This window comes from Musa acuminata, chromosome BXJ1-3, assembly GCF_036884655.1.
Source record: "Musa acuminata AAA Group cultivar baxijiao chromosome BXJ1-3, Cavendish_Baxijiao_AAA, whole genome shotgun sequence".
In the NCBI taxonomy this organism is placed as follows: Eukaryota; Viridiplantae; Streptophyta; class Magnoliopsida; order Zingiberales; family Musaceae; genus Musa; species Musa acuminata.
The window spans coordinates 36,188,557-36,205,619 of NC_088329.1; the positions used below are offsets into that span (position 1 = coordinate 36,188,557).

A 17,063-nucleotide genomic window follows, 5' to 3' on the forward strand; every position below is an offset into this window, starting at 1 on the left:
TCCAAAATCTTGACATTGGTGTGGCGGTGAGTTCAGAATTCACCTTCCAAGTCATAGCCAATGTGAAGTCTCAAAACCAAACTATTCTCATTGCTCGAGCCTCGACTGTCTCGATCATAAGATAAACAATACCCATAACATAAAATATAAAACCCTAGTGTGAGACTGGTGATCAAAGAAGATAAATTTGTGCATGGGGCCTTTGGATTGGAGTAATTTTTCTGACACTATAGCAAAGAGGAAGACACCTCTGTTTGGGTCACAATATATAATTATCTGAAACCAGAATAGGATAAACCAAAAAGAACAAGAAGCCAAATTCCTAGAATATTGTGGCAGTTGGGTTACACAATGATTTAACTGTAGCATCCACGAGAGAAGAGTTGGACAAATATACCAATTACAGTCTGAAAAGAAAGCAGAACAAATAAATCCACCATGTTTTACCAATAATAATGTATTGGGAGAACCCTGTGTTTTCAGTTACACAGCATATAGTGATTGCTTTACTATTCAATAACTAGTAAAATGAAAATAGGGCAACTTCAACAGTTTGTGAATTGATCATCACGTGATTCATTGGTCTGGAAGAGACCTGCAAACAAACTCACTCGAAATGATGAACAAGCAGCCGATCAAAATTGTTGTTTTAGGTGGAAAATTATTTTAGTAACAAAAAGAAGAGGACTGAAGTGCCATCCTTGTTGAACGTGTGGTGCGGTGCCCTCTTACAAGTCGAGAAGAAGCCGACGAGGGTCTTCGACCACATCTTTGATACGGCGCAAGAAGAATACTGCCTCTCTGCCGTCGATCAGTCTATGATCGTATGTCAGAGCGATGTACATCATCGGCCTTGGGACGATATTACCATCAACCACCATCGGACGGGACACTATGGAGTGCATGCCTAAGATGGCAGACTGCAGAGAAAAAGATGTGCACACATTAGGTTAACCTAAGAAAACATAAGATGGACAATCCTCTGTGCAAATTAGGTTAATTACCTGCGGGGGGTTGATTATGGGTGTACTCAGAAGAGACCCATATACTCCACCGTTAGAAATTGTAAATGTGCCTCCTGCCATCTCGTCAATTGATATTGTTCCATTGTTTGCCTTCTTTGCAAGCGTATTAATCTCCTTCTCTATCTCCGCAAAATTCAACCCATTAGCGTTCCGGATAACTGGAACCACAAGACCCTGAAAACACTCAAAGAATTAAACACCGACTCATACGACCGAGTCTTGATGGCTTACTTTGTGGGGAAATCAACAAAGCAAAAGTCACAAATTTTGCACAATTTATTTAGCAACTGAGGTATTGAGGCTTGAATGAACCTTTGGTGTGCCAACAGCTATACTGATATCAATATAGTCTCTATATATAATGTCATCCCCATCAATGACTGCATTGATGATTGGCTGGTTTTGAAGTCCAGAAACAGCAGCCTGACAACATGAAGAGATGATTAAATATAAAAAATCAGAGCAAGGCATCTTTATTGCTTATTACATCATTTACCTTAACAAAACCTGACATGAGACCCATCTTCACACCATGCTTTTCTGCAAACGCATCTTTATATTCAGACCGGAGCTTCATCAGATTTGTCCTACAATGTAATGATTTATGACATCAAAATATAAAGACATATATCGACTAGAAAATCTTCTTTTTGTTCTTCTTCTTCTCTTGAGTTTCCAACATCGCTATGATGTGGTAAAAAAAAACAGCAGCATGAAACGATTAAATTAGTTATCACAAAGAACAATGATATAATCAGAATGCCAAGATAAACTTGAGCACAAAGCAAAGCCTAATGTCTAAGACCCTTGCCATTGCTGCAAAACAGCTAAACCAGGAAAGCGAACCAATTTGCTGAATTCAGTCTGATTTAGTATGCAAATCAGACATTTTGTTGGATTTAATAACTCTCAGTTGATTCTACTTGCAAAAGAAAAATCCCTAACTGAACCAAACTGTATATTATATAATCATGTATAATATGTAGACAAATATAGCAGGAATATATTTCATCCACAAATATATATTATGTATACTTATTCCATCATAATTAATATATGATAAACATAATATTTTTATTCTCAGATATGATTTGGTATATGCACATAAATGTAATATTGTCATCCTTATAAAGCTATAAATATTACATAATGTATGGGGTGATTTCCCTATACTCATATTTTGGATATTATTCAATCAGTACCTCCCCTTTTATTTTTTTCCAAACAATACCTCTAATTTGAAAAATACTTTACAGTGTTTTCATTTTACTCATTTACAGTATTTTTGTTACAGTGGTCAAAACACTATAACAAGCCAAAAACACTATAACAGACCAAAAACACTATAGCAGGCCAAAACACTGTAATAGACCAAAAAAATTTTTGAAAGAAAGTTTGGCTATTTTTTAAATTAGGGGCACTATTTGGGAAAAAGCAAAATGGGGAGTACCGATTGAGAAATACACAAAATGTGGGTATTTTCTAGGGAAATTGTCCTAATTTATATAATATACTCTTTTAAAATAAAGTATATCTTGTAAGAAAAAATAATTTAGGTTCAGTTTCAGTTCACTTTTGTCTATGTGTCAGTTCTATTGGATTCAGTTTCACAAACTATGTTCAATTCCATTTAAAATTTCATTAAATCAGAACTCTGCACAACCCTAGGCAAATTTCCTTGGACTTTATCCCACGAAAAGATCTGTTTCCACAATTTGAACCCATGATACTAGGATTATAATGGAGCAATCTTATGAGTATCCTAAGGCCTGCAGTGACACAATAGATATGAATGAGGACAAAAAAACTAATTGGTAGCAGAAAAACCTACATATCAACTTCATTGAATGTAGTTAGCATTGCAAATGTGTTCTGAGAATCCTTTAGACGCGTAGCAACCCTCTTCCTGAGCCTTGGCATAGGAACCTGCAAGGAATGAAATTGAAAAGACTGAAGAAGTACAAGAACAACAACCCTAAGTTCTCAAAGGATTTAAGTGAACTTAAAATGTGCAGTGGTGCCATACTAATAACAGAGAGAGACAAAATTACGAGGCTTACTCGTCTTTCCCTTTCCTTGGGAGGTAGCTGGGGTTCTAAAGGTGAGGTTTTCGCAGGTAAAGGTGAGGATGCTTTAGGTTTTTCTTTGGCAGGAATTTCTCCCTTAGGCATTTGTCTGTCAATTTTCTCTACTGCAGGAGTAGGTGGTGGAGTCTGTGTAGGAGGAGATGGTGGTTGAGCATCCTTCACCACTTTATCATCTGATGGGGCAACATGTGTATCGCCGGAAGAAGACTTGGATATCACAGCAACTTTGGTTCCTGGTGTCACAGTGTCACCTTCCTTGGCTATAAACTGTCAATGGAAAAAATCAGCACTTGTGCATCAATTATGAACTCCATAAAAGGAAGGTCTAGATGTTAGAAGCCAAAATATGATGGTCACTAACCTCTTGGATAATGCCAGCTTCAGGACTATTTACATCGATCGTCACCTAAAACAAAACATTCAGAGGACCTGAGAACAGTTCTGAGAAACTAACAACTTGATGAGCACTAGTACCTTATCAGTCTCAACTTGGGCAATTGGTTCATCAACATTAACCCTGTCACCAGGTTCTGTGCCAGATTTCATGGCCATAAGACAAAATTAGCACACTTAAAGGCAAAAACAAACACATCATACAAATTTGTGATATCTTGTCCCTAAAGGTTTTTGACAGGACTACAGCCACATCTCACAAAACTAACCCACGGTTTTAAATACTGATTCTTTTCGGACTAGTAAATAATGAACAGCATAGTACAACACACCTTGCTACACCAATAATAAAAATACTAAACACGTGTTGCTATGATCGGTTGGATAGGTTCAATATGTTTGCTATACCATGGTATATGAAACCATGCCTTCACCTGAACTTAACCAGTATTTCAGGACAGCATGGGTGCTTAATGACATTTATATATGCATGCACAACACCTGCATAAGAATTCACCAATATGGTTATAGAGCAAAGGACCCGTAAAGATCGTTGCTATAATAATTCAAGAACAGGCCCTATTTCTGTCTTGTACAAGACTGATGTGATCACTGGTTGGCCAATCACATTAAGCTTAATCAGTCAATTTTTTGTGGAGGTCTAATTGGCCTCCTTCTTTGTCCTCCTTTTTGAGCTCGGATGAGCAGAGCTTAGGCTGTAACAGTTGTTTTTCTTAATATATTGTCTTGTTTCGGAAATAAACAGTTATAGACCAAAGGACATACTTTTTAAGAAGGTTGCCAAGGTCCCATCAGTAATAGATTCACCCATATATGGAACTACGGCGGCAACCAAGTCACCTGTAGAGAAAATTTTCAAATCAAAAACATAAATTCGAAACAAGTCACATGAGATGTTTGTCCAATGCTGTGTAAGAGGAAGGAAGCCAATAAAGATTAGGGCATCCACAAATGCATACCATTCTCAGAAGAAAATGACCTACTCCATATTTGGTAAAGAGAGGCCCTGGGGATGAACCTCACAAATTCCCTGCCATAATCACTTGAAATCATGTTAAGGAGCAGTAAGAAGCAACAATTCAGAACATTAGAGCTTCTGTCACCAAGCTACTTGTATCCATCACAGAGAAACAAGAATTGCAACAATGCAAATAGAACCATGATAAGTAGGTGTTGCTAATTAGATATGGAAGTACTCTCAGGAAAATTAAAAGATCCCAATCAAAAGCTTACCTTGCAGTCTCCGAGCATACTGAACCACCTGAAATCATACCTGATGTAAGATCGATTCCACCGCTAACGACGAGAAGAAACTGTAATATATAGAAAATTACCTGGAAGAAGAATTTGATGGCCGAAGCGCTTCACATGTCTACAACTTCTTGCAACAAGTAGAGCCTGCATGGACAAACGAAGGGTAACATCAAACGAATTCTTACATCGATTTCTAGAAAGGCGAACCGCACCGTATACAAGAATCACAAAGACGAGAGTGACTCAATAGATGCATATCTGCAACTCGTCCCACTCAATCTTCCAATCTTCGCCCATTCAAGATCGATATTTCAGATAGAAATCAGTCAAAGAGAGCAAAAATATCTTCTTCTTTTTTTCTAGATTGCATCAATCGTCGTCGGAAGGAGCTCGGATCATCAACTTGCGGAGAAAAGACCGAAACAAAAAGCGTCGAATTGGGTAAAAAAGCGATCGAGGAACCGAGGATCGAATCCGATCCGGGAGCTTACTGCGGCGGGCCGGCGGAGTAGGCGGGTAAGAGCGGAAGCCATTCGGAGATCGAGCAACGGAAGGGAATCGGAGAAGAAGGAAAAAAGAGGCTGAAACGATCGAGGGATTTCGGAGGGTTTTACTATTTCCCTCTTCCGGCGGCGCCTTCCCCGTCTTCGATCTCCCTTTTCTTCACCGGGTCAAGTGCACGTGAGATCCACGTGGAACAGGACGTGGGATCCCCTCTTTTCGCAGCGATTGCTGTTCGTTCCCGTTTGCGGCTTCCTCGTAGCACCAACCTGCCTTGTGATTGGAGGAACATCTGGGCCCCGTCTACGTAGCCATTCACGGGACAGGTGCGTTTGATGACTGTCTCGTTCTTTCAGCATAATCTGTCGTTGGATGCAGCCAAGGGGTCCATCGTGGAGCCCACTTACCCGCCCACGATGTCGCCAATAAGAGAGGAGGTAGATCGTTTTCTCGGTGGCAGTAACACCTTTTAGTCGTTCGTGTCAATTAGCAAATTGCAATCCTATTTTTTAGTCTCTTTTTTAAAATATTTTTATTTTTTTTAAATAGACATAAATATTTTTTTTCATTCTCCTCTTTTTCTTCATCTTTTTTTCTTCTCTTTCTCATAATATCAAGTAATATTTATAGCAAACAAAGAACATCGAAGGGGTCCACGAGTCACATCTACGTAAGAGTAAGATAATGACAATGACGTGAGCAACAAGGATAAAATAATAAATTATGAGAAAAAAAAATAAAAATCAATGATATTAGGATTGTAAATAGTAAAATAATATTTTATTTTTTTTAGAGTTGTCAATAGCGAGAGAATTGTTAATAGTAAGAAGGGAGCTCTGAATAGTAACCTTCACTAAGAAACTTATCAGTGGTTTTTTTTTTTGGGGGAATGAATTTTCGAAAAAAATCTCTTTTTAAGTGTTTTCCAATAAATATTATATTATTTGGAATTCACTACTTTTTATCTAATACTTGAAGTACATACTTTTTTTCTGAATCGATCACATTATAATATTTTTTATATCATGTTATAATGTTTTCCTAGTGTTCTTCAAAACACTAGAACATAATATTTTTACTAGATTAATTCATCATATGGATCGTCCATAGGAAAAATAGGACAAAAGGAGTAGATGGTTGTCAAGTCAAGAGTATTCTACATATTAGGAAAAAAAACACTTTATTAGGGATTTTGAAAATAAGGGTACTTTCAAGGAAAAAAATATTAAAAAAAAGTTTTTCTTTTCAAAAAATTGTCCATTTTTTTAAATGTAATTCGTTTATAGAAGAATAAGAACCAATCAGTGCCCTCTTTATGTAAATTGTCAAAAAAAAAATTTATGACTTTTATTTTTTAGTTTTTCTCTCTCAATGCAACCAAACACATATTACATGCTAAGGAAAAGATCCATGCTCAGTGCAATTGGGCTTACTGATAAGGGGTTGGGCTTACTGTTCTTCAGGTGGCACTTGTTCCTCTTGCTTAAGGGGTCCCCTGACCTGAAACAAGATATATCAAAGGTACTAATTTAAAGTTGAAAGGTGTGTTGAATGACATACTGCAAATGTTAATCATGCCTAGAGTTTACTTATGCGCGAGACAAAGATTAAAATAGGGTCAAGAATAGTTTTCATATTGCCAGAATTAAAATAGTTCTAATGGCACATGCTAAGTTCGATTCAGAACTTAATATTTCAGCTTTTAAGTTATATAGGCCTCTAATTTCCTTTCTCTGGTACCTGAGTTCTAATATAAATTACAAGCAGTTCATTCAATTGTTCTAATTGGAGTTTGACACATAAACAAGAAATTTATGCATTGTTGATGTACAGAAAATACATAGAAACTTGTAAATGGATGAACCAAATTTGTGCAGAAGATACAGAGAAGTCTTGCTAATTGCCTCTGGGTAACCATCAATTTGTGCAGAAGGAAACAAAAAGAATTCATGAACATGAGTCACTTGCTTGAGTTGCAAACTTGATGTCTGAATGGAAGGAAGAGTTCAGACCTGGCAATTAATTACTCTAGAGGATGTCAGCATTAATCTTGTCCTCATTCAGCAAATTTGTGATTTGGTGTTCATTTTATTTTTTCTCTCTTTCTTGTATTCCCTTGTCTTATTTCTTGGATTGCATGAGAAGGCCTCATCTTCACTTGTGTGTTCACAGGCTGGGTTGACCACACAATTCCAACCCCCCAAATTCTCCACTGCCCTTTCAATGGTCAAACTGCTACCATTCATTCAACTCTCAACTAGATCATAAATGCATGGACTATGATGTCTGTCTTGCTTGTTCTGCTCAAATTCTCCTACCAGGTGGTGGTTAGTCAATCAAAACTCCAATGCTGCACTCGTCTGATGTTTGATGGTTTGATAGGACTTCAAAATTGTCCTCTTATTTTAAATTTGAAAATGAGTTTTCTTCACACACACACACACACACACTGACTTTGTGCTTTCCTCAGCTTAGTATAATTCAACTATATAAGTTGTTGAATTTATTCTTTGTTTTAGTATATGCTAGTCCTGAATAATATAAAATTCCTGCATCTCTATGTCTGCATGTGTTCATGTGATTATGGTACCACCAGATTTCCCAAAACAAGACAACAAAAGTGAGAATTCCCAATTCATTTTTGATGAGGACCTGCTTTAGAGAACTTAAATCATGCCAAATTGAGCACCAAAATTTTCTTTGTTCCATACAGGAATGGGTCGGAGAAGTACAGGGAACAAGAGAGCTTCTAATTGAATTGTGGTTGGCAAAAAAGAAACATAGGCTGTGCCGTGAACAAACTCCCAAAGCTTTAGTTGGATGTTGATCACAAAGCCAGACTCACAAGTTATTAATTGTGTGATTGTTTCATATACTTTATAGTGGTTTTGAGATCCCCAGATGCATTTCAAGCTGACCCATTCATTAGGCTAACTATTGCTTGCTTGCTTGCTTGCCTCTCTTTTCTTGTCTGTTCCATGTTCATGTAAAATATATGTAACATGCATCATATGATTTCAATATACTGATATAATCCTAAAGAAAAGGTGATACAGGCTTGTAAGGCATCTAGTGTCCATGTAACCTAACATGAAAGTTGCAACATCATCCATAATTATAATAAAGGTTTAAGTTAGGATCTTATGTCATTAAAGTCTCAGGTCAGCTTTGGTCATGTTTACTCTTCATTATGTTAAGGAGACAAAGCCAATGGGACCTTCTATGAGTTTGCTAAGTCAGGTCATGGCACTCCACTCATTTCAGGTTTCTTCTTTAGAATGATCAAGTTGCCATTGATAATAAGATCAGCAGGAGTCTTAGCCCTAAAAGTTTTGAGTGCCAAATTGATCATTTGTAGACTTGGTTCTACCACATTATAGAATGATCAAGTTGCCATTGATTAAAATTCTAACATGGAGTCTGAGCCTTAAAAAGTTGCAGAGTATCAAATTGATCATATGCATATTTTGGCCTCTCTCCACTAAATTCAATATTAGTTTCCCATGTGCTTCCACCATCTGCAAGCTTGGAATCTTTGTAACATATTCCTGAATGCCCCAACAACTTCATTGTGTTGTAAATTACTGAACCTATCAAATGTTCATGAATACCTCACAATTTATATCATATGTTTCACAAGAAAATGGTCTGCTTCTAAATTTGTGGAGTTGGTGATGCAAAATTTTCCTTTGACTGCAAGCTGTATTAGCTTTCACAATGAAGTTGAGAACACATTCTACTTCAGAATTCAAAAGTGCAGTAACAATACATCTTCCACCAGTCATTTTGCTTGAAGTGTTGACTATGGTTATGATAGTCTTTTATGAGACTTAGTTTCATGGAGGAATAACTGAGTGCTCATAGTCATAGAGATTTATGACTGACAATGAAGAAGCCAACTCCAAAACATTTTCACTATCAGTTAAAGAAGGTGAAAGAGTGTAATGTGATTGTGAAGTCATTTGTGAACTAAATGTAATGTTGTCATTCAGAGTCATCCTTTACATGGATGATAAATTCCAACCACTGAAACTAGCAGTTCCATACAGTGTTGGCAAATCATCCCATGTCCTGATCCAGATTATATCACAAGCTTTTAGATCAATATGAAGGCTGGAACAGAAAGGGTTATCAGTAGTGGTCCATTGAGTAGTGAGAGAGTAACCCAAATGTATAACCAGACAACACACAAACATCATTATGTGGTGTGCAGCAAAGTTTTTCCCAAATTACATGTCCTTGTTCAGCTTGCTTTGCAGCAATATTATGAAGCCTTGTCTTACAAACTTCTGACACAAATGTTGTGTTGTCCTTTTTCCAAATTTAGCCACACAGGTGAACAAGAACTCCTAGAAAGTTCTTGATTGTTTCACAATTGACCCCTATTCAGAAAGACTAAGAGTTCATGTGACACTTCAACATGAGTTTAAGACACATGGTTTAGTTGAACACAAGCAGCTGAACAGGAGCAATACATATCAGTCATGGGTCTCAATCTGATGTGATCTCCACTTCCCTCATATCAAATCAAGATCTTGAGCCAAATATTCTTGGCCAAGGAGGGACCCAGGTGCCTTTAAATTGGCCTCTTAGCTCATGCCCCTGATTCCTCCATCAGGTCCCAGTGGCTGAAGGCATCACTGTCACACCAAATGGATTTATGCAATCCTCTTTCTTGCTCAGCTTTTCTTCCTATCTTTATGCAGCATTGGATCCTCTTTTGGTGCATACAAAACCATGGTTCTTTTGATAACACAAGCCATCATCCAACTCAAAAAGTAGAATGCTTTCAGCCCCTTCATAGTTCACAAAGCTTGCTTAGAAAAGGAAAAGTTGGAGCATTGAAGCCATAGGAACATGTGATTTTGTTAATTAGAACATGATTCGACATTAACCATCAGTTCATCAGCTTCACAAAGCTCTCTTGCATCAAGTTGTTAAAGAAAACACAAAAGAGACTAGAAATCCTAGAACTCTTTTCCAACTTCCACATATACTATCCCAGGTTATTTGGACTTGACTTTGGCTTCCAACAAAAAAGGAGGTTCTAATTTTGGTACACTGATACAGATAATTTCCAGGCCTCTCTTCCTTATGGAAGTGAAAGTTAGCTGCCAGAACTGGTTTCCTCTCCATTGCAGGATCCATCAGAGGTGTCGGTTACGCAGCTTGAGTCAGATAAAGAGGATGCAGAATGACCTTGATCTCTATATCTCTGCCCCATGAAGTCAATGAAGCCAATGCCGCTCTCTGTAACTGGCGCTTCTTCCGCTTCCTCGGTCTCGACATCCATCTTGGTAGCTCTTTTCTTCTTAAAAATGCGACAGAGCACCCAATCTCTGCTCGGGATGATACAATTCTACATGAGCAGAAGCATTCTAGAGTTTAGCAAAGATTACCCATGGAAGTGCAAAGGATTAGGAGAGGAGAGCTACATAATAAGCTACCGATGAAGTCATGTCATTCTAAAGTTTTTTCTGGCTTCAAGGTATTGTTTTTCCATTGACAAGAAAACAGGATTTTACAAAATCAATCCTAGAACCAAATCTTCAGGATGTGATGCAATTGCAGATTAACACTAACAAGGATCAACAGGGCATTCTAATCTGACATGGTAGTTGTTGCATGTTAATTGGCAGATGTTGGAGGTATAAATCTGAGCTGGTCACGAGAACATCCATAAAATCCTAAATTTTGGGCCTGTTTCAGATTCGAGAAGGGCAAGAACAGCTCACATGAGTTGAGTTCTTCCTCTGGGGGAAGATGCAGGCGGTGGACTCGGGGCCGGCGAGGCGGTACTCGTGCATGACCCAGTCAGTCTTGCTCCCGGTGGGAGGCTTCCCTCCGTAGAAGACCAAGACCTTCTTCATCCCCACCACCTGGCCGCACCTCGGCGACGTGATCCGCTTGTCCCTCCCCGAGGCCTTCCAGTACCCGGACCTCGCCACCCGGTTCGATCGGCTCCTGCTGGGGCTCTTGGCCTCCCTTAGACTGAAGCAGTATCTCTCCTCCTCGCCCCCACCTGAGCATTACAACAAACAGCTTGAAGCATAAGCACACGCACAAAGCTCAAGAACCAAAAGGAGATTGTTCGTACGGACCTGGCAAGTCCCATGGATCGAATCTTGCGAGGTCGATGTCAGGGATGAAGGAGGCGGGCAAGGGGCAGGAGAAGACCTTCCGCTTGAGGTACTGAACCACGAGCTCTTCGTCGGTTGGGTGGAACCTGAAGCCAGGGGGGAGCCTCGTGAGGCGTGGCTTGTTGTCCATGCGTATGAACCAGGAGACGAGGAGGAGGTTTCGGTGTCTTCCTGGAGCTCAAGATCACACCACCCCAGCTGGGTGCAGGTGGGCTGCGCTACACGAGCCCATCTTCCATGTCCTCTGGAAAGCTCAGAAAGCCACCACCGAGAAGAATGAGGACGGAGAGTGGGTGGGTGGGTGTGATGAGGCGAGGGGTTAAGACCGCCTTTATAGCAGAGGTTGCGGGCACGAGGCGATGACTCCCTGTGGCGTAAACCAGACTCAATCGCATTCTAATAATAATAATAATAATAATTATTATTATTATTATTATTATTATTATTATTATTATTATTATTATTATTATTCATAAATTCCACCATATTTTTTATATAATTTTAAAATATTAAATTGCATGTATATCAAACTGTATAGACAAAAGCCTCTTTTTTGGATTTTTTTAGATATATATATATATATATATATATAATTCCGAGTATACTCTTAAATAATCAGTTACCTATCTTTTTTTTTCCCTCACTTTTTTATTTTAATTATAATATTTTTTATTGTATTACAGTGTTTTCTTAGTATCACAAAAACACTATGACTAGGTAAAAAAACACTATGACCGAATTTTTAATAAAAAATTATAAATATTTTTTTTGATAAGGATACACAAGAAAAGTTTATAAGTGATTTTTTATTTTTTTTAGTCAATTTTTCTCTGTAGAGTTACAATGTTTTTGAAAATGTACCAAAAACACTATAACTCATATATAAGTTAAATTATTTGAATGTTTATTTTTTTAAAATATATAATTAATTCTAAGAAAACATCCATTTGAAAATATTTTAACACATTATAATATAATATTTTTAATACTATGTTATAGTATTTTAATAATACTATTGTAAATATATTATAATAATATTATTTTGATATTACTGAAAATACTGTAACACAATACAAAAACATTGTAGGAAAAAAAGATAAATGGTATTTCAGATATTAGGTAAAGGAGAGTTATTAGAAAATTCTGAAAATGAGATATGCTTTCAGATAAAAACTAAAAAAGAGAGAATTTTGTCCAAAGAGAGACAAAAATGAAGAAAATAATAATAATTCACCCAACTATATAATAATATGCTTTATAACTGAAAAGAGACACTCAGTACTACAAAAACTCTTAATAATTGTATCAACCTATATAAAAAATCTTAATATATAAATATAGATAGTTAGAGAGAGACTATTGGACAAAATTTGGAAGACATAAGGCAAACATTTTAAATATGGACTGGGATTCTATTCACTTTTCAAAGTTGGAAGGGGATTATTAGTAAATTATTGGGTTTTAGATGATTAATGAAGCTAGTTTATTATTAGTAATTAATCATTTAAGGATTCGAGAGAATTTGAGATATACTCTATATATATCGAGTTAATTATCGCTTTTCAATCTCATGATAAAAATGATTTATATGAAGGGAATGTAAGTGTTTTTTATTTTTGAACTTTTACTTTTGTAAAGTTTTTCTCTTTTCATAAATAAAATATTTCATGACGACGACGAAGATGATGGTAGTATCATAATTAATGAGATTAATGTTAAGTTTAAACATGAGCAATCAAAACTAATGCTATAAAATAAAGTTTTTAGAGTAAATAAGGTAATTAACAAATATATGAGAGATATAACCTTAGTGATAACAAAAAAAAAGAAATGAATTATATGATGATTACATTAAATTATTTCTGAAAAATTTAAATATCGTATATCTATTATTCAATAAGAAAGACAGATATAATAATCAAAACAAAGAGGGATATACATATGATCGCAAAATAAATAATGCTTCATGTTGGAAAATTATGGTGTTTACAAAAAATGAATTGTGTTCTTGAGACAAGTATTTTGAGATAATGTATAGTTGATAGATGATAAAATGTAGCTCTAAAACAAAATAAGATGATAAAAAAAAATGTAATTTTAATATTATATGAGCACCTTCAAATAAGATATAAATATCCCAATTTAATGAAGATTAAAAAGAGATTAACTTTTTTTATATTTGGATTAGTGATATTGCTTCAAATAGAACTCACTAACTTCAACATCCCAAATGATTGAAAATATATTTTTAAGTATATCAAATTGATAATAACATCTTCCAATCTTGTCTTTATCATCTTTATCTTTATTAACTTGATAGATGATATTAATATAGATAATATTTATATATATAATATTTATGTGGCTCAAACTTATCATAAAGGAGTCACACTGTAACAAAGCTTTGTGTTTAAAGGAGACCTTTGCATGATTAATCCTCTCTAAGCATGGAGGAAAAGAAGAGAGGTAAGAAAATGTCACAGCAGGTGTGTAAATATGGAGGAACACGAAGCATCAACATTGGATGGCTTTTGCTGCCGTGGGGAGAAGGCAAAGGTTCTCATTTGCCGAAGAGGAGAGAGGGGCAGAGGAGTGAGATGAGAGGGTGAAAAGAAAGAACAGATGCCAAATCCCACTTGTAGTTGTGGGAACAGACAAAGAGAATCGTGTGCGACATGTGCTTTCTTGAGCCAAAATGCGGCTGTTTTCTACTCCTCTCTCTCTCTCTCTCTCTCTCTCGAGTGTTCCTTTCCATCCTAAAAAATATGTGTTTTTAGTGTTCTTATACAAGTGTACAAATGGTCGAATGGGTTTGCGTGTGGGGATTGAAGAGGTGTTGGAGGAGGCAAAGAGAGGGAGTCAAAAAGGTACAATTATTGTGCTTGGAATAGGCTTCCTCTCTTATGAGTTCTCCTTGCTGTTCTACTTGGCCTTGCCTTGTTTGTTTCCTATGCTACTCGCTTACCAATGGATGATGGAGTGGAGGAAGCAGCAAGGAGAGAAGCTCATATGTGTTGATTACCTCAGAATGGGGGAATTGGGTGGCTGGTTGCATGAGGGACGAGGACCACACAACTACACTAACCTAGGGCATGGGGTGTCTCTAGGGTCTCATTAGACTTCATGGATTTGAACCTTGTGCTCCAAAAGAAAGAAAAATCTCTTCTTGTTCTTGTTTCTTCTACTTGACAACAAGCAAGTACCAAATGGTCCAAGCTTATCTTGTTGTTTTGTTGAATCATATGAAAAGCAAATTAGTGTAACTTGACAATGGAGGATTAAGCCTAGCTTATCTACTCATAGGAATAGGTTGGGGAAGCTAAACCTGAGGTGGTGTACTAAATGCATAGCATGGCCTTCTCTTATTTTGAGTAGAGCTCTGTTGGGTTCAAAAGGATCACTGTTTATGTAATAGTATTTGTGCTGAAATTTCTTCATAGTTTCAATTTCATCCAAATAAACACAAAGATTAACTCTCTTTGTGTTACACAGTTTATCTCTTTGCAAGGGTAAGGCTACAATGCATGCTTCAGATTCCACATTAGCAGGTGGATTGTCCTCTTATGCTTCAATCAAAAAATATTCAGAGTTCATGGATATATGAATTTGGTGGATCCATAAATTGAGAGATATAGTAGTACAATTTAGCCTCTGCAACCTCACATGGCATCATGCACAGGTCATCTGTGGTTGGTTGGGTCGGCAAGCATTTAGTTGAATCAACCAAGTGATGTGGGCACTAATTGAGTCAGCCAAGCAACCTGAGATTGCAGATCTTGGACTGTCGGAAGAGAATGGTACTCCTGGATGGTTGAGAGACTCTCATGGCACCTAAAGTCTTAGTCATTCTGTGCTTTGAATCTGACCTTTAATGGCTCTCACCTTCTTGGGTACTCCTATGGGGAAGCATCTAATGTATGTGACAGTCCCACTTGAGGTTATCAAGACTGGGATTCTGATTTCTGTGGCTGAAACATACTTGATGTTGGGTGTTGGAGACATCCTCAAGTCTCTACCTTGTGAGAACACAATTTGAGATACTTTTCTTCCAGGAAAAAAGACAGAGACAAGGTCTGAAATACTGAAGGAAGATAGAATTTTATGATGGTGATTGGTCGTGCAAGTTACAGGACACTGTTCTCATGTCTCCCACCCTGCAAATTTTGACTACTGGCAATCATAATTTGTCTGAGATGCATGATTCTGTAGGGATGAGTTCCACTGAAAACAATTGGCAGTCATTCTCGGAATGCATGCGCCTGCAGGGTTGTATGAAGTTTAATTGAGATATACTCTTGTGCTGTTTGTGTTGTTCGGTCTTCTGTGTTTACCAACCTCAGCATCAGGCACTTGTGTCTCGGCTCATAAAGGAAAGAAATAGCAACACAGCGACAAAGGTGATCACAACTGAGATCAAAGCTATGTTGAAACTAAAGGGCTAATTAGGCACAATTTGAGGAGTTGGTAATTCTTTTTTAGTGTGGTTGTATTAGACATCCCAACTTTGATTTCTTTCACTAACTATATCATGGATCAGCATCATCAGAAATTCTGGATTCATCTTCTTCGAGCGAACAGTAAGAAAATTCTCATTATAGATTTAGCAACAGTTTCTCAGTCAAAGTTGATCTTTTTTTTGTTTTTGGCACTTATTTCTGCTTCTTGCGGAAGATATAGATTAAAGAGTTGTCGTATTAGTGCCTTGGAAATGTTGTGTTATTACTGTGCCATTGTAAGTTGTCCATAATATAGAGCTGAAAGTAAGGAAGGAAATGTTTGAGTTGAATTCTGATGATTCAACATATTAACTGTTGACACCAGGAAAAGTATTAAATCTGTAAATTATTTTCTTCTCTTCCTGCTAAATATCATGATGATTCAAAAAAATATATTATTGTTAGATGTAGTTAAAGGTAATAATTTCCATGACAAGTTTCTTTTCCCTTCCATTTTACAGTGGCCATCAGTTGAGAAGTTTGAAGTTCTCATGACAATCCTACCACCACTGATTTCATTTTGCAGGTCTGGCATGTTTTCCTTCTACCCTCTTCCTAATTATTCCCTTTTTGACCCATGGTGTCATCATCATCTTGTCAAAAGCTTCATATCACATGTGAATCCAACCATAGCAGCCTCCAAAAAAGTATGAGGATGACATATTTATCCCACTAAGATGAACTTAGTCTTCAAAAGCTTCCAGTGCTTGCTTGTTTGGCAAAAGAAGTCATTTCTTGTCACTGAATAAAGCTCACAAGGCGGCTTTGTCAATGCTTCTGGATTTCTTACCACCTTGCCCCAATGGCCTAAGCAAACACAAGGTCACAAGATCAATCAGCATCCATATCTTTCATCTGAAGCTATCAATTAGTTCTTGTTCTGCTGTGAATACCAAGAGCTGATGAACCTGATTCTTCATTGCAGATGAGGAGGAGCTGCTTGGTGTATGAATGCAGGAGGCAATCTTAATGACAGGAGTTGTACCTTTTGGACCAGAATTCTGGCAGGTCAAAGAAAAGAAGAGCCTATGAACTGAATTGAAGACATCTGCACACAGACATAAACTTTGGTCAGGAAGCTTGAGCCTTAATCTTGGACAGTAAAAGCTCTGCAACTCCTAAGTTGAGATGAAGGCAACATCCACT

At 37.1% G+C, this 17,063-nt stretch overlaps 2 protein-coding genes across 2 annotated transcripts; both read right to left on the reverse strand.

The window, feature by feature from the left end:
• Window positions 1-408: 408 nt before the first annotated feature.
• LOC135626690 (dihydrolipoyllysine-residue succinyltransferase component of 2-oxoglutarate dehydrogenase complex 2, mitochondrial-like) lies at window positions 409-5,427 on the reverse strand. Its single transcript, XM_065132205.1, has 13 exons — window positions 5,272-5,427; window positions 4,861-4,924; window positions 4,760-4,787; window positions 4,486-4,556; window positions 4,292-4,366; window positions 3,587-3,642; window positions 3,474-3,518; window positions 3,086-3,379; window positions 2,857-2,951; window positions 1,522-1,612; window positions 1,338-1,448; window positions 1,005-1,199; window positions 409-920 (listed from the first exon to the last, which is right to left on the reverse strand). The coding sequence occupies exons 1-13, from the start codon at window positions 5,311-5,313 to the stop codon at window positions 729-731; spliced, it is 1,359 nt and encodes a 452-aa protein (XP_064988277.1). The 5' UTR covers window positions 5,314-5,427; the 3' UTR covers window positions 409-728.
• A 4,695-nt stretch (window positions 5,428-10,122) lies between these two features.
• On the reverse strand, window positions 10,123-11,732 carry LOC103979442 (NAC domain-containing protein 83-like). The gene is made up of 3 exons (XM_009395591.3): window positions 11,383-11,732; window positions 11,017-11,303; window positions 10,123-10,640 (listed from the first exon to the last, which is right to left on the reverse strand). The coding sequence occupies exons 1-3, from the start codon at window positions 11,549-11,551 to the stop codon at window positions 10,389-10,391; spliced, it is 708 nt and encodes a 235-aa protein (XP_009393866.2). The 5' UTR covers window positions 11,552-11,732; the 3' UTR covers window positions 10,123-10,388.
• Window positions 11,733-17,063: the final 5,331 nt, after the last annotated feature.